Source organism: Sceloporus undulatus, chromosome 4 (genome assembly GCF_019175285.1).
Source record: "Sceloporus undulatus isolate JIND9_A2432 ecotype Alabama chromosome 4, SceUnd_v1.1, whole genome shotgun sequence".
NCBI lineage: Eukaryota > Metazoa > Chordata > Lepidosauria > Squamata > Phrynosomatidae > Sceloporus > Sceloporus undulatus.
This window is the reverse complement of record NC_056525.1, coordinates 209,158,102-209,176,517: the sequence shown is the minus strand read 5'-3', so window position 1 is coordinate 209,176,517 and position 18,416 is coordinate 209,158,102. Positions and strand designations below refer to the sequence as shown.

The window sequence follows — 18,416 nt, the reverse complement described above, 5'->3', positions numbered from 1 at the left end:
AGAGTGATCCTTACAATAACATTCTAGTTATGTTTACCAAATGGGTTTCATGTGCCTACAGTTTCTGCATATAAACCGTTCAATATACAATCCCCTAGTATATGGGGAAGACAATAGTAAACCTCCTCTGAACAAATCTTGCCTAGAAAATCTAATGATAGGTTCGCTTTAGGGTCACTTGACGTCGGAAACAACTTGAAGGCACACAACAACAACGTATATAATAGCAGACAATGTATCTACAGTTGGGATGAACATGCAGCCCTGAGTCCTTCACCCCATCAGACTTACCAGACTTCTTTTTTAATCAAAAGTCTCCAAGTATAGTATCACCTTTTACTTAAGGTTCAGGACCCTCTGCAGTGTTTAATATGAAAACCCAGTAATACCCATTTTGCAAAGCCAGGCCTGAAGTTTTCACAGCATGATTATGATAATGATCTTTCTGGCCATTCCCATTTGTTTATATTCTTTTGGCCATTTTGGCAGTCTATGTAGCCCCTTGTGGGGTTCCAAGGGCAAAAAATTGCCTCCTAGACCTGCTGCAGCCGCCTACTCTAATGCACACATATAAATAATGTGCATCTAGGTGTATAATCGATCTCTCTGTTATTTGGCCTGTAGATAAAGATAATACCTCTTCCTCCTAGTAACAGGGGAGCCCACATAAAGTTTTGTGCATGACAACAGAGACTAACAAAGCAATCCTACATCAATCTACTCAGAAGTTAAGTCCAATTGAGACCTACTCCCAAGTAAGTGTGACTAGGATTGTAGCCTTCACGACTCCTTTTCCTGACAGTCAGTTCTTGTAGCTATGCTACAAATTCAAGAAGCTTTAGTGGAAAGAGAAGTCAAAGATGGACATCAAAGGTAAGGGAAAGAAAGGTAATAACAGGTAACAAACTTCCTCTGAAGAAACGTGCCAGAAAACCCTGTGATAGGTTTGCTTTAGAACCACCATAATTCAGAAATGATTTGAAGGCACACAATAACAACAGCACAAATAATGCTGAATAGGGGGTTTCCTCTGCATAAATTTTGCAAATGGTTGAGTTGGGAAACAGCAATGAATGTATGAATTAATATTTCTGCACTGAAATATTATTTTCCACACAGAAAATACTGGGTTTTTTTGCAAAATGGCCATGTCATAATTTTGCACAGAATAAGTCCTGGCGTGCGAATAGCATTCAACAATGGCTTAGTTTCCTAAGACTTTCTCGCAACAGGAAGATAACTGTTGAAATTTTTCACTTCCACCTTCACAAAGAAAGTTAGTGAATAATTACATCCCAACACAATACCCAGAAACAATGAAGGAGCTATACTATGACAGCTCACACTTCTTTGGCCAGTCTGGAAGAGTCAAGAGGACAGATTGTACATCACAGACAATTGTCAATATTTCATCTTTAATCTGCATGAAGAATTTTTTTCCTGGGGTTCTTTGATGGCTACATAGAATGATCATAATATCTCTCTCTCCTTCCTTTTCTCTTGCCACCCCCTAGCCAAGCTCTATATTCATTGCCACAGCAAAAGTAGATTTTAAAGCTCTGAACCCTAGACATTCCATCAACTTCAACCCTAGGCATTCCATCAACTTCAAAATAGCTGGGGAAATATTTCACGAGATTCCTTGCAATATACATCTAATGAGGTTAGTGCCTAACTAATCACATAGTTAATTATTTTGAATCTGAAACATGCATAGGTTATTACTATAAAATAGAAATAATTATAATTTTCTTCCAATAATCTTTCTTCACTGTTATCAATATGAAAAGAACCCTGCATTCAGAAAAGATCAAGACAGAAAAAGGTCAGAATGACTCTTTCAGGATTGGCGTACCTGACGAGAAAGCACTTCAGCCTGGGCCAGTGTGTTAATAGAAGGACTGTTGCTGCCTTCAGAGTTGCTTCGCCTTGTACTTATCCTGTCCCGCTCATTTTGGACAGCTGGGGAGAAAAACAGACATTGATTGTAATTTATTTGCTTGAAGACAATGTTGCTGAACTGCTTTGCAAAGTATTATTCAGAAACTGTATGAACCATAGACTGTATTGTCCAAATTTGGTAGTTATTTCAGAAAGAAAAACAGCAAACATTTTATTATATCTTATAGTAACATTATAATAAACACTCTTAAAACAATATATGTTTATGATCATTGCTTTTCTGAACTGAGACTGCATCTCATGGGTTTTTAGAGGTAATCCTGAAAAGCTGCTACTACTTTTAGGCTGCCAAAGTAGTTGATGTGGGAAGATAAGCTAAGCACAACATGCTGATTCCCAAATGCTTGAATGGCACAGAAGTCCATAACATGCTGATGAGGGACTGAAGAAGAGCCTGGTGGCACAATGGTTAAATGTCAGTACTGCAGCTGCTCACTCACAAACTACAAGGTTGTGAGTTCAGTCCCAGCCAGGGGCTCAGGGTCAACTCGACCTTGCATCCTTCCAAGGTTGCTAAAATGAATACCCAGTTTGATAGGGGCAGTTAATTTACAATTGTAAACCACTTAGAGACTGCCCAGTGAGGTAAGAAGCGGTATATAAATGAAGCTGCTATTGCTTTTGCTTGAACTGAGGGCCTAATTTCACCTTATTCAGTGATGTCAGATTAACATCACTGTATTGTTGTTTTTAAAGAATTAAATGACAGACATGGCCACAGGGTTTGCAGTGGAGAGGTCCAGATCGCAAAGTGTTTGCTGAAGTCTCAGCAAACTGCTATATTGGTTTGAGTCTGTAGCTGGGGAGACAAATCTCAGGATTAGAAGAATTGGAGAAGGAAAAAGTTAAATATTTGTCATATGCTACAACTGTCCCAAGTTGACATGGTCAGTTCCAATTAATCCTCTGTTATACATCTTGTTCAGTAATTTTTAAAATGTCCCAGCTTCTTTCTTCTCTTCCCACTTTCCCTTTTTGTCCTCAGCTTACTTCAGTTGCTGCAAACTGAGTTCAAATGTAGTTTGTACTCAGCTACATCAGGGTGAAGAAAAGAGGTAGGGTATAATCTTGCCCTTTCCTCTAGATTCAGGCAAAAACAAACTACTGTAGCCTCTCTTACCATGTGCTATCCATTAATAATATTTGCCATCATAACAACACTCTTTGAGTAATATTGCTTTGCCATACATGTCCTGCTTTTCATCTGTGCAATGCTGGAAATTATGTTTTTTACGTGAGGTGGCTTTAAAGCAGAGGTTGGGAAAGTGTTGGCCAGGGGCGACATGCAGCTCCCAGATATTTGGAAACATTTTCACTTCCTGGTTTTTAAATATGGTCTCTCCTGGCCTTATTAAGGTCTCTTCAACTATTTTGATTTCCTCATTATCTAAATTGAATTTATGTAGCTCCTCTATGGTCATTATTTTTGTTTTCTTTATGTTTAGCTGTAAGCCTGCTTTTGCACTTTCTTCTTGGACCTTCCTTAGTCATTGATCCAAGTCTATGATGTTTTCTGCTAGTAATATGGTGCCATAAGCCTATCATAGATTGTTGATATTCCTTTCTCCACTCCTACCTCTGAGTCCAAACTTGCTCTTCATATGATATTTTCAGTGTACATGTTGAACAGGTAGGGTGATAGAATGCAGCCTTGCCTGACCTCTTTGCCAACTGGGAACCATTCTGTTTCTTCATATTCTCCATATTATTATCATTACAGTGACATATTCCTAAACCCAGGAGCAGATTTAGTGTGTCAAAAAATGAACATTATTCACCCTTCTTCCATACACTCAAAAAAGCCTAACCCTACTTTCAGTAGTACCTATCCTTTCCCATCATTTTTATAGTGCACCTAGAGACTAGAATCCTGTTGATGACTCAACTAAAGTAAATCCATTCAATCAAATGTTGAATGATGAATCAACATATAGATGATTCAATATATCTACTCTAGTTGGTACTAACAGTAAAAATTTAGGCCAGTAACGCCAGTATTTTTTTTAAAACACTCATTAACAATGCATTGAAAGCACATGGGTAATTTCTAGGCCACAGCTGAAATAATCCTACCATGTTTGAAATATAATATTGGTTATCTGATAATATCAAGGACCCAAACAAACATCTGTTTGTAGACTTTATTGATTTTACATTGGCCTTCACGCTAATAAACCCAAGAGGCAGCACAAGTTAGCCATAAGCAGTATTGATAAAATACTCTGGCATATACACTTATTAAAACAAACAAATGCCATGAGTTTAATTTAGGATTATTGCATCCACATGCAAATGATGAGAGGGCTCCTAAACCTTTCGAAACTTTGTAGAAGAAGGGATTTCAGATGGTAAAGCAAAGGAGAAACTATAGATGTTGAAATCCACTCTTTTGCACTACCTTTAAAGGTACAGGAGTCCCATTTTCTTTTGCATCAATTTAGAATAGAGTAAGGGAAGAAGAATATTTTTCCCTTAAATTAAAAGATTTGAAGTAAAAAAAAACACTATTGACTAAATTACCCACAAATCTACCAGTAGATCCTGATCTATACCCTGTCTACACTGGCTATTCAACAAGGCAAGAAAGAAAACCTGGAGGGAAAGAAGAAAAATTAACAATGCAGTGCTAAATTGTGTGCACTGTATTGTAGTAAATCTTGCTGTATTCAGTAATTACTTCCAGGTAAATCAGTATGGGACTGTGGCCTTAAACTGCAAGTCTAAGCATCCTTTCCAGAGTGTAAGTTTTATTGGGCATAATGGACAATTTCAAGTAAAACTGCATAGGGATGTATTGGAACATTGTAAAGAATGGAGATTATCATATGAAGGCTTACCATCGCTAAAACATGACTAAATCATCAGAAAACCATGGCGGTGTGATCTCCAGTTGCACTTATTTCCTATGATTAAATCATCAGGGAGACATCCCGCTCCTCTCCCATCATCAAAGCATTCATGCTGCAGTCATTTCTCCAATAACAGGAACTTCTGTTATTGGAGAAATGGCTGCTGCACAAATGCTTTGAGGCTCCCTGACAATTTAATCATGGGAAACAAACATGACTGGTATTCACACCGTCGTGGTTTTTGGATGATTTAGCCACATTTTAGCGATGGTAAGCATCCATGTGATAATCTCCTTATACATATGTACCAGAGAATGCAACACGGAACTCAATGATACTTACTCTTAATGAAATTTCAATTAATGTCATGTAGAAAATGGAGGCATAAAAGTGCTTCTATCTTTCTCTTTGACAATTTTTTTCCGTTTTTTGTTTGTTTGTTTTAGCATGGGTCTTGGGTGAGGACCAGTCTTCAGGATTTAGTTCTTGATCCAGGGCCAACTCAGAGGTCCTCAACTCTCTAAAGCAGCTTTGAATTGGTGAAAGGAGCTGCTCAGTAAGAATCAAAGCTCTGTGCAACTCTAGATATGACCTGCTGTTTTTTCAGTCCATGGCAAGCTTTAAGGATGTAAGAAGTTCTGCCTTGTAAGCAGAGTTTGGAAGAGTTGATTCTGTACATTGTAACACCAAAACTAACTTTTCCAGGCTCTACTGCTGAACAGATAGCTTGAAACAGAAATATTCCTACAAGCTTTTGAAAAGAGGGTGGGATAGTGGATCTACAAGGCTGGTGAAGCAATAAGGTGTTCCTTTTAATACAGCAAATGAAAGTGATAAATGCAGCTACCTATCAGTTTTCCTGAGCCTATTTTATGTCCAAGGTTACATCAAGGATAGAAAAGCACAGTTCTGATCAACATATTCCTCAGTCTACACAGACCCTCATAACGTTTTATAAGAGCAGCTGTTGTATTTCCAATGATCTGTTTGTTATTTTTAGGGAAGCAATCTGCATCTGAGAAGTGGCGCGCCAACACCAATGCTTCAATAAAAATGTGTTCTGTGCACTATATAGTGTTTTGCAGTTTATATGAAGAATGAACACACTTTATGGTGAAGGCGCACTAGATTCTTAGCCAAGGACATTCACTGATGGGCCTTTTATTAAGGTCATAATAAGAAATGCCGTACAGTGATAAACACTAAGTGATAAATGGTCATGTAGACGTGAATCAAGAATGATGCTCCAGTCTTTTTTAACTGGAGAAAATGCTATCTTTTTCATTTCTTAACTCAGCAACTAAACAACAAACTGTGGTTAAATCTTTAAATACAAAATCATACCAGAAAAATGTCCATCTAACTGCTTTGATCATCCAGTATAAGTGGCTGGATTGCATTAGAAGTTATTTAAAGCATCTGCAGCACCGAGTATCTTGGAAAGGACTGTTTTGTTTGTACGCAATTCAATTTGGTTTTTCAATATGGCCATTTTTTCCAAACAGACACATACATATATATGGTGAGCCTAGACCTTTTAAAATATTACTTTTTTTGAACTGCAGCTCCCATAACTCCCCAAGACCTTTAATTCAAAAATGTAGACTTTTAACACTCTAGATAATCCTATCATGAGAATATAATCTCTAGTATAAAAGTTAAATAAAAAAGAAAACCAAGAAAGAACACAGAAGACAAGACAATCTCATTGATGGAATTTTGTTCACATATACACAAATATATAGTGAGTGCTCTGGTGCCACAACAAACTACAAATCCCAGTATTTCATAGCACTGAGCCATGGCAGTTAAAGTGGTGTCAGACTGGATTATTTCTGGGATCTCCTTTCTGGATTTAGAGACATGTAAATCTGTATCAGTAAGACACTGAGCTTATTTAAGTTACTGAGCACTAAATATTGATTTTCTGTTTCTTTTGCATGTGCACACATTGGGCAAATAAACAGCATTATGACTTGCTCTTTTAACAGACTGAAATTGAGTTGACACTTTTCCTTCTTTGAATGTTTCAAATGGCAACAAGCAAAAATTTAAAAAGAACAAGGTAGCTCTTATTCTTCCTAGTCCAGGACCAATGCTATCTTATTTTGATTTTAATTAGTTATACAAAAATTTGCACAGAGATTAGTTGTTTTTTTTCATTCCTATGTAAATTAAATTCCAACTAAGGTTCTGCCATTTATCCACAAGATTCCTGAATTCAACATATACTAAATATTAAATGCCTTTTATATACATAGAATCATAGAGTTGGAAGAGACCACAGGGGCCATCCAGTCCAACCCCCTGCCATGCAGGAACTCCCAGTCAAAGCATCCCTGACAGATGGCCATCCAGCCTCTGCTTAAAGACTTCCAAGGAGGGAGACTCCACCACACTCCGAGGGAGTGTGCTCCACTATTGAACAGCCCTTACTGTCAGGAAGTTCCTCCTAATGTTGACGTGGAATCTCTTTTCCTGTAGCTTGCATTCACTGCTCCGGGTTCTAGTCTCTGGAGCAGCAGAAAACAAGCTCAATATGACATCCCTTCAAATATTTAATCTGGGCTATCATATCACCTCTTAACCTTTTCTTCTCCAGACTAAACATCCCCAACTCCCTGATTCTTTCTTCATAGGGCATGGTTTCCAAACTCTTCACCATTTTAGTCACCCTCCTTTGGACACACTCTAGTTTCTCAATGTCTTTTTTGAATTGTGGTGCCCAGAATTGGACACAATATTCCAGGTGGGGCCTGATCAGAGCAGAATAGAGTGGCACGATTACTTCCCTTGATCTAGGCCCGGTCCAGATGGGTGCAATAGGATGCCCTTGTCACATGCAAGCAGCGGTGCTATTAGACACCCCTCGCACGTGACGAAGGTGTCAAAATGGCGTTGCCCTATACAGATGGGCACCGCCATCATTACATGACAGATGCCTAGCGTCCGCACGTCACGGCACCATTATGATGTTGTGAGTGCACCATTGGTGCACTACAGTGTCATAAGCGCACCACAAGAAGAACCCGCTTTTTGAGGATTCTTTTTGGTCCGTGGGGAAGTCCCCCGGTCTGAAGGCTGCAGCTTCCCCACGGACCAAAGCTAGGCGCCAGGAGACCGTCTTTTTTGGACGGTCTGTCCCACGCTCTAGACACTATACTTTTATTGATGCAGCCTAAAATTGTATTGGCCTTTTTAGCTGCTGCATTGCACTGTTGACTCATGTTCAACTTGTGGTATACTTGGACTTCCAGATCTCTTTCACATCTATACAAAGAACATTGACATCAAAGGTCACATGTCTCTTTCCCCTGTGTTTTTTTCCCCTCCTTCCCCAAAATGAGAAAACACACTGCCAAAATAATCCAATTTGAGATCACTTTAAGCTCAGTGCTAGGGAATTCTGAAAAATGTAGTTTATTGTGGCATCAGAGCTCTCTCATAGAGAAAGCTAAATGTCTCACAAAACTACAGTTTCCAGAATTCTCTAGCACTGACCCAGGGCATTTAAAGTGGTCTCAAACTGGATTATTTTGGCAGTGTGTTTTGGACCTTGGTCTCGTTGGCGATAATTATTAACAGTGATTTTACTGAACGCACTAAATCACTGCCAAAAAATTTCCTTAAAACTTTATTTCCACAAGAAGATAAATCTTTACTTACTCTATTCTTGCATGCAGACCATGCAAGTGATAATAGAGCATCTCATGAAAATCTCAGGGATCATACAATTGATATGGGGAGATGCAGTTTGTCACCCTACACCTGAGCTATATTGGCCTTTAAGTTAATAACTAGTATATTGAATTATTTCAAGAAGCAGACCAGCAGCTAGTGCAGCTGTTGTAGCAAGTGAGTTGTATGCTCCTTGCAACCTTCTATACAGGACTATAGAAGAAAGCATGTTATGTTTTGTTTTAAAATGAGCCCCTGCCAAATCTTAGCAGTAGCAAAAAATTACACCATGAGCTAACGTCGTATTGGAGACATATTTCTATTTCTGTTTTGAGGGTAAAAACCCCCCGCTTTCTCAGGAAGTATTCCAGAGTCACTATTTATTTGCTTATAGATTTTATTTCCTTCTAATTGATATAAAGTGTTTTTTCTTTGAACAGGAGGTTAGAAAAAAAGTTACCTTCCTTCTTCATCCCGGCACGAAAACACTTTTTTAAACGACAGTATCTGCATTGATTTCTCTTGTCCTTATCAACAATACACTGCCGGCTAAATCTGTTGGACAGAATCGAGGATAAATATATTAGAGTGCAAGTACAGGAGGATCCTGATTAGCACGGGTGAAACAATTAATGGGCACTGTCAAAACAATGTCTCCAAGTATCAACCTTCCCTGCTCCTTTTCCTTTAATCAGTCCTGAAACATTTCTCTCTGCCATTCTTCTAAAAGAAACAATGCCTTGTGATGGGCAAGTAAAGTCCCATTAGGTTATTCATCATCTTGTGAAAAGTAAAGCATATACAATTTCCTCTCATTCTAGAAGATGTTTAGGGTGACTCCTTTGCAGCTTCATCTCCTGCTGGTGCATAGATGATGAGGACTATGAAACTAATAGGCTCGACAGACCGTCCAAAAGGGGCAGCCTTCAGCCACCCTTTTTAGCGCCAGATTGAGGCCACAGCAATTACATGCCACAGCCCCAATCTCTGCTTTCCGCTGCACAAAAAGGAGCTGTAAAAAAGGAGCTGCAAAAAAGGAGCTGCAAAAAAGGCTCCTTTTTGCACCCTCAAAAGGGCACCATAGCTGCTGGTGTGCAACTTTTCCGCACTTCTTTGGTGCTTCATCATGTAGACGCAGCATCAGAGAAGCGCTGTGATACCACACACGATGTGGAACAACACATGGCGTCACACTGGCCTGAGTATGGACTCAGGGCATGTGTCATGTAGACACCATGCCCCGACTTTGCCTCCAGACCAGCCTTTCTTGTCGGAATGCACAGCCCCTAAAGGAAAGAGCCTGGCTGGATCAGGACAAAGGTTTATCACAGCCTTTTCCAACTTGGTATTCTACATGTATATTGGACTACAGTCCACTTAATCCTCCGCCAGAACAGCCAATGGTCAGTTTCCCTAATTCAGCTCTCAACTTCTAAGCAACCCTACCCCTGAGAGGCACTGAGACAAGGCATGAAGACAAAACTCTATCCTTCAATCTTTGCTCCTAATATTTCCTTCTATTCCTTCAATCTTTGCTCCTACCCTTCAATCTAGAATTCAGAGGAACAGGATAATTTAAATTAAAGCTACTCGTAGTAGTAAATAAATCTGGAGAGTAGTAACTATGTTTTTCACTCTTTTAGGATGGTGAAAACGTAAACCCATGCAAAAGGTAGAAAACCAGCAAATAGTGGCATCATAAAGAGGGAGAAAGCCTCTCCAATCAGGTTCTTGAGGAGTGAGATCTGATCTCAAGACCTAACTTTGACCACCCTTTTAAAACAAAAAACACCCCAAAACATCTAAACTAGCAATTATTATTATTATTATTATTATTATTTATATAGCGCTGTAGATTTGCACAGCGCTGTACATAAAACAATAAATATAAAAGAGTAAAGCTGCCTAAGGTGTACAATCTAAGAAATAATAGAATAATACATATAAAATACATAGCAATACAGGAAATGGTTCAATAAAACAGGCAACAAAAAAGAACATCAAATAACAAATGATAATCACGCAATGTCTGGGAATGCTTCTCTGAACAGGATGGTCTTCAACTCCATTTTGAAGCTGGTTAAAGAAGTGATGGCCTTTGCTCGTGGGGTAAGAACGTTCCAGGAATGAGGGGCAGCAAGTGAAAAGGGGCGATTCCTAGATGGGGCAGAGAAAATCCTGGGCTGGGACAGCTGACCTTGACTACCAGAATGGAGGGCTCGAGTGGGAAGGTGAGGAGAAAGAAGGTCTGATAAATAAGCAGGGGGCAGCCCATGGAGGGCTTTAAACGTCGACAGCAGGAGCTTATACTGAATATGGAAAGGGAGGGGGAGCCAGTGAAGGGATGCCAACAAAGGAGAGATATGGTCAGAGTGGTGGGCGGATGTGATAAGGCATGCAGCTGAATGCTGGACAGAAATTAAAGGATGGAGGTGAGAAAGAGGAAGCCCAGCCAGGAGGATGTTACAGAAATCAAGTCGTGAGACCACTAGGGCATGGACCAGGATCTTGGCAGCAGAGGCAGAGAGATATGATTGGATTTTGGAAATATTGTATAAAAAGAATCTACAAGCCTTGGCTGTGGTCTGGATCTGAGGGATACACGACAGAGAAGAATCGAAGATAAAACCAAGACTGCAGGCTTGCTGGACTGGTTGAATGGAAATGTTGTCCACAGAGACCGAAAAGGAGTGTTGAAGGGTGGGTGTAGGAGGAAAGACAAGAAGCTTCTTCTTGGACATGTTGAGCTTCAAACGCCGAATGCACATCCACTGTGAAACAGCTGAGAGACAAGACGAGACTTGCTGTTCAAGCCTTGGAGAAAGGTCAGGGGGTGGAAAGATACAACTGGGTGTCATCAGTGTACAGATGGTAGGAAAAACCAAAAGAGCTAATGAGTTTTCCTAAGGACAGTGTGTAGAGAGATAACAGAAGGGGACCCAGAACAGAGCCCTGGGGAACTCCAACAGATAAGGGAACAGAAAACAAAGTCTGACCATCTGTGACCACTGCAAAAGATCTGTCTGACAAATAAGATCTAAACCAGTCGAGAACGGAGTCTGAGAACCCAAGGACAGAAAGTATATCAATGGGATCCATGTCCAAACTAAGAAATATTAAAAACCTGAGATCAGGGGTGGCCTGCAATATGGGTAACGCAACACCTTCACATTTCTGGGTGTCATGAAAGGATAGAAATTTGTTGGCATTTATTTTCTTATTATTTCATTTTTAGCACTAGGAAGAAAAAGAGGTGCTTGTGGGATTTTCTGGCGGGTTATAGACCGCCGCTTTGAGGCAGTCTGCCACCACCGCCGCCATTTGCTCCGTAAGGGAGCCGTCGCAGCCACACCGCGCGGCTCCCTTGCGGAGCAAAAAAGAAGCTCCAAAATGGAGCTTCTTTCTGCGGCGCCCTAATGATGTCACGAGGCGCCGCTGGCGCACTCGCGACGTCATTAGCGCTGCGACACGTCTGGACGCTATGCGTCCGATACATAAAGATGGTGCCAGCCGTGTGGAACGGCCAGCGCCATATTGTATGGACAGAGTCCGTATTAGAGCCAGGGGCATCTAGAAGAGACGCCCCTTTTTTAAAATGAGACGTCCTGCGGACGTCCCAAGTGCCGGTCTGTAACCGGCCTCTGTCTCAGATGCCAAAATAACATAATTGTTTTTCACTGCTATGCACCTTGAGTTAGGCTGACAAGATAACTTTGTCCAGCACTGTCTGGAAAGTACTGGTGAGCCTACAAATGCTTTTCACTTCCACAGAAAAATATTCATACAGTCAGGGTTTGTTTTTTTAAAAAAATGGGTTTAGAATCAGAATATGGAAACATTACTTTTTGTGTTTTGACCCTGAAAATCCTACCCAATCAGCATGGTCACTGGAGGAATTCTGGGAATTGTCATCCAGACAGTCTGAAAGTCTGCTTCTTCCAATATAAGCTGGCCTAAGTTTTAAGATCTTTGCGTGGGGGGGGGGAGTTTTCTCTCTTTGGTCCTACCACCATCACAGGACATGGGACAGAGTCTTCTTGGAGGTTCCTTCCCCTGGGAAGTTCAATTGGCCACATTTCTGATTACTTTCTGCAGGCAGTTAAGGGTCTTTTAATATGAGTGTATTGTATTTCTAACATTATTTTTATAATTTGGTGGTCTTTTTGAAACTGTTTTAAATTAATTTTTAATAAGACTATGTTTTTACAAATATTTCTAATATCCATTGTTTTGATTGTATTATTGTCTTAACTCAAATTGTTATGCCACAATGTGTCCCATATTGAGAGAAATGTGGGGTATAAATTTAACTAAAACATAGAATAAATAGCCTTAAAAAGTAGTATTTCAAATCTCTGGTTAGACTATTATATTGGCTAAGGTTCTACAATGGTGTGAGTTACTGTTTTTAAAATAGTCTGATACAATCAGACATCTATACCACTTTAGATATCATTCATAATGGTTGAAAGCCAGCATACCGTGTGGCATGCTACCGTTTTCACCACTTCAATATTAGCATATATAGATATAGATAAATTTGGGCCAGAAAGTCTCAAGATAACAGAATCATCTCTTGAAAGAGAGACCAGAGTCAAGTGATAGTAATAGCAGGAGGGAGAGTACCTTTTAACCTCGGTAGCAGTCTTAGGCAACCTTCTTGAAAAATGAGAAGCAGATAAAAGAAAATGCCAGAGGGCACCTTGTAGCACAGATCTAGTAGTACTTGAGGGATGGATATATATATATATATATATATATATATATATATATATATATATATATATATATATCTCAAAGAGATATGGGAAGTAAAAATAAAACAAGGGATAGCAGGGGAGTGAGAATGCAGAAAGCAAATGTTTCTTCCAGAACAATTATTATCAAAATCTACATTTCTTGTCATTTCCAAACGAAATACTTTGGTTCAGATTTGTAAATGCCAGACACAAAAAGCAGTTCAGTATACTGTGCCTTTTACTGCCAATGACCATTCAGCAAGGAATTTTTTTCTGTAGTCAGACGTTGGATTCTAACTCCCATTCACCCTAGCCAATGTTGCCACTAGTGAGAAATGTTGAGAATTGCAGTCCAACAATGTATGGAGGGTTGCATGATTCGTACTCCAGGCATACAGACCATGGCAGGGATGGGGAAGTTCCAGAGGATCACACATCCCTCCCTGACTCCTGCCACATTTGATCAATGGTGCCCAACACTGGGCTGACAGAAATGTCTAGTGATTGGACCTTTATTTGTCACACCCTCACATTAATTTTGAGAGGCCAGAGCTTTACTGGACTGATTATGTTAATCAGATTTAGTTAATTTTCTTTTCCTGTGAGAGCTGCAACAAGGTATTTGGGGTGTCTTTGTGGCTTAGTGGGAGATAGGGCTACACCAACACTTGCCCCTTATCTATGGCAGAAATGGGGGAGATTTAGAGTTAGAGATAGCCCTTGAGGCTGGCCTAAAGGATAAACCCTCTCTTTAATCCGTGGGGATAAGGAGAGGTACTTTCTGGTTGGTCTTCCTGATGTAGGCCAGTTGGAGAGCAACCCAGCTTTTGGATTCTCTTTGGGGCTCAGGTATGATCTCCCAGGGGAAACTGCAGCTCCTCTCACGTTAGGCTACCTCCCCCCCCCCCCAGTTGCAGTTCTCTAAAGAAATCAATAAATAGGTCAGTTTAATAAAATGGCCCAATTTCAACCCATGTCTTGGTGTCTATTTCATTATTGTGTTTTGTGTCATTGTTTCTGGGGCTGGCCAGCAAATACCCAATTTGACCTCACTGACATCTGAAAACAGGGAGGCAACTGAAATTCTGAAATGATTCTTTCAGCTGTGAAACACTGAGTGAGATAGAGAAAGGTTCATTATGACTGAGTGCAAAGGCTATCCATCCATTTTCTTATCCTCAATAAGAAAGAGTGCCTCCACACATAGAGACACCCCATTGAGAAAATGATCACTTGACTTAAGGTTTTTCATATTTTAGATTTTTGGGAGTTTTTACAAAAATTATTTGCTTATAACATCTTTAAAGAAGTGAAAATTTCAAGGAATAACGCAGTTTCAGATAAGATTGTGATCTGAAAAGGAAAAATTAAGAAATTTCAAGTTAGAATGTGAACTGAACAAAATTCCTCTCTGTCCTTACTCTAGAACTCTTGGTAGGGTTTACGAAAAAGTACAGGATAGAAATACTGGGGGAAATACTTTTTCATTCTTTACATTTGATAGTTTTTATACCTGCAGGTGTAAACATGATTCTTTCGTATACTGCGCCGGAAGAACCCCTTGCATCCATCACAACTTGAAGCACCATAATGTTTACCAGTTGCTCTGTCTCCACATATTGCACAAAGGCCAACGACTCCACTGTCTGCAGTGTTCATATTGAGTGGCTCTGCTGAGCAACTATCTGAGGAGGGAGAAGAACAAGGTACATAATTAGGAATAAAGCTTGGGAGAATTCAACCTTGCAACTAAATTATCCCATCCTGGAGATTGTACTTGCTTTCTCTTTTAATTAGCATTTCCCAGTTAAAGATGGCAGAAAACACAGCATGCCTAATTACCTCCAATAAACCTATCATGCCTACTTGTCAGAATTTATGATGCTCATAACAATAAATGCCTTTTTTTGTTTTGCTAACCCCCAAGACTTATAATAGAAGTTACAGCACTAATACAATTGCCCAGCTTCACATATGTCTCTAACTGCTTAAATATCCTTGTTAGCTTAAATAATTGAGAGATGCTGCCATAAGGCTACATTCTTTGGGATGCTTGCAAAATCACTGTACATACATTTTCAAGTGACTTGACAGTGACTGGGGATTCTATGTAACGAGGCTATAGGGCCTCACATCCATATGTCTTCAGGTGGAGAAACAAGCAAGGGTCTCCCTGGTTAAAAGGTAAGATCAGCTTAGAATGCACTTGTCATCACTGGTTGGAGTTAGCATCTGGATTCCAAGGGAAAATGACAAGCACAAGAAAAACAAACACACGCCAAAATCATATTGTGACTAGACTAAAAACAATTGGATTTATGTATTAACTCATCACTCAGCACTTGATTCAATGGATCTGTTTTACTCAGTTTCAACCAACAAGATTTTAGCCAGGGTCTGTTATCTCTTTGATGGGTGTTTGCAATACTACTTTATCTGGCTGCTGGGTGACTCGGATGTTTGGTTGTTTGTTTGCTGCTTGTATGTTGAGCATAGAAATAACTTTTGTAGATCAACACACCCAGGTCTGAGATTCCAATGATTTTAAATCCCATTCTAAATGTTATAACCAGAAAATTTAAAGAATAAACTCATTATGCCTTGATGTGTATACAATTGCAAATTATTCACTTACTGTTTTTCTTCATACATTTTGTATGTGTGTGTGGGGGTCATTTTGTGATTTGTTGTCGCAAAGATAATTCAGTTTATTCAGGGACAGGGACTTAGCAGTGCAAGAGTTATGCACCAGCTAAGTAAACTACAATGTAGGGTCTCAGACTGTAAAGGGTATAAATCAAACCAAATTCCCCAAATAAACTATAAACAATAATTTTCACAATTGGTTAAAAATAAGGGAAACACATATACACAAAAATAACAGATTCTAAGATAGATAGCATTATTCTCATAAGTAAAAAATACCCTTGACAGCCACACAATTATTTGGAATATAGTGTTAATTAATTGGCTTAGAAATAGCTCTAATTTTACTCAAATTTGATTAGGCCAAGTTTCTTAAATTGTCAAATGGAACTACAAGCAGGTGACAGGAGATGTGTCACCTATGCAGTGGTATACGTGCAAACATAAAATACTGTGATTTCAATTTGCACTGTCCTTTCCATTAGTATTATATAAATATTCAAAGTAGTACTGTCAGTCTCTGAAATTTTACATTATTTGGGCCTAAGTATATCTTATTCACTGATGACTGAGTCCGTAGGGACTGGGGCAACAATGAATGAAGAAGTACCAGTACTTTCCCATATTGTTGGAAACTTATTGTGAATGGTCCCACATTGGGAGAATGGCAGGCTATCGGCAAAATAAATAAATAAATAAATACCAGCCTTCCACTTTATATGGGAAGTTTTCTTATTTGTCAAATAAGTGAGTCCACCTTTTCAGCTACATTGAGACTAAAGATCCAGTGGTTTTTAAAGAGGATACAAAATAATATAAGTTTATGCTTCCTGCACAATTGTATCCCTAAAATTATTATGATCTGAGACGGACCAAAAGCACCGCCCTGCCGCCAAAACTAGGGTTCTGAAGCGTGCGGCAACCACACTCTCCAGAACCCTAGTATGGGCAGGCGGTAGCCTGATGGCGGCCTTCCGTCCACATGGGGGGGCCAACCATCTTTATGTAATAATAATAATAATAATAATAATAATAATAATAATAATAAATTTTTATTTATATACTGCCCTGTGGCGAACCAATCCGGGCGGTTTACAACATTAAAATAACATACAGCATAAAAACAATTTATTTCCCTCCCCCCTTAAAAAGTTATTAAACAACATATCTAATTTAAAACCACAATAACTAGTTAAAATAACAATAATTTAAACAAAATAATACCAACCAATAAACCACTGCAACTTCAGTTCTAAAGAAAAGGGGGCTTTGGAGACATTACTGAGGAGGGCGGGAAATACTGAGATCCTGAGGCCGGGATATTTCAATCTGGGAAGGCCTGCCTGAAGAGATCTGTCTTGACAGCCTTTTTGAAGCTGTCCAAAGATGTTAATTGACGGATCTCATCCGGCAGGCCGTTCCAGAGCCTGGGGGCGACAACAGAGAAAGCCCTCCGGGAGGTCGCTGCAAGCCTCGATTTTTGAGGCTGCAACAAGTTCCTCCCAGAGGGCCGGAGAGCGCGGGGAGGATTGTATGGGAAGAGGCGGTCTCTGAGATAGCTTGGACCCAAGCCATTTAGGGCTTTAAAGGTAATAACCAACACCTTGTACTGGGCCCAGAAACCAATAGGCAGCCAGTGGAGGGACCTCAAAACCGGAGTGATATGGTCCCTTCTGGATGTTCCTGACACAAGCCTGGCTGCCATGTTTTGAACCAGCTGTAGTTTCCGAACCAGGCACAAGGGTAGCCCCATGTAGAGCGCATTACAGAAGTCAAGGCGTGAGGTTACCAGCGCGTGCACAACTATCTCGAGATCCCTTACTTCCAGAAAAGGGCGCAGCTGGCGTATCAGCCGAAGCTGATAACAGGCGCTCCTGACCTTCGCATTCACCTGATCTATCATCAGGAGCGACGAGTCAAGGAGCACCCCCAGACTGCGAACACAGTCACTAGAGGAGAGTGTGACCCCGTCCAGGACTGGTGGTTGCAACCCAATTCTTGGTTTCGGGGCCGCTACCGTGAGCACCTCCATCTTGTTCGGATTCAGCTTCAATCTGTTTTTCCTCATCCAGCCCATTACTGCCCGAAGACATTCATTTGAGGCCGACAAACGAGACATGGAGAAATAGATTTGGGTGTCATCAGCGTAAGTGACACGCAGCACCCACAAATCGCTGCGCATTGCTTACGTCATGAATGCACCAGTGGCACATTCGTGACATAACCCAGGTACCACCAAAAGAACCTGGAAGAACTGGGTTCTTTTTACTCCAGAGGGACGTTGCACGGTTTGGTGGCTGCGGCATCCCTCCAGAGTTAAAACGGGTGCCTACAGACCACCATTTTCAGGTGGTCTGTCTCATCCCTATATTCCATGTCCTTGAAAAACACACAAAAGCTAGTAATTTTGAAAGAGGTAGCTATGGCCTGTTACAGACCGGCACTTTAGTGCGTGACGAGCACGCACTAGGGTTACAAAAGGGCGGTGCTTCTGCACCGCCCTAACCCTAGTGCATGCTCGTCACGCACTAAACGGCGGCAG

At 40.3% G+C, this 18,416-nt stretch overlaps 1 protein-coding gene across 3 annotated transcripts in view; it reads right to left on the bottom strand.

The window, feature by feature from the left end:
- Positions 1 to 18,416, bottom strand: part of HNF4G (hepatocyte nuclear factor 4 gamma) — a 99,646-nt gene that overhangs the window by 15,338 nt on the left and 65,892 nt on the right. For 2 of the 3 annotated variants that reach the window (XM_042465443.1, XM_042465445.1), the window contains exons 2-4: positions 14,742 to 14,913; positions 8,950 to 9,044; positions 1,856 to 1,962 (exon numbers count right to left, since the gene is read on the bottom strand). In XM_042465443.1, the coding sequence (XP_042321377.1) occupies positions 1,856 to 1,962; positions 8,950 to 9,044; positions 14,742 to 14,913 (374 nt within the window). Of the gene's footprint in view, positions 1 to 1,855; positions 1,963 to 8,949; positions 9,045 to 14,741; positions 14,914 to 15,302; positions 15,463 to 18,416 lie in introns of those variants that run through there. The other variant, XM_042465444.1, reaches the window with a different exon arrangement.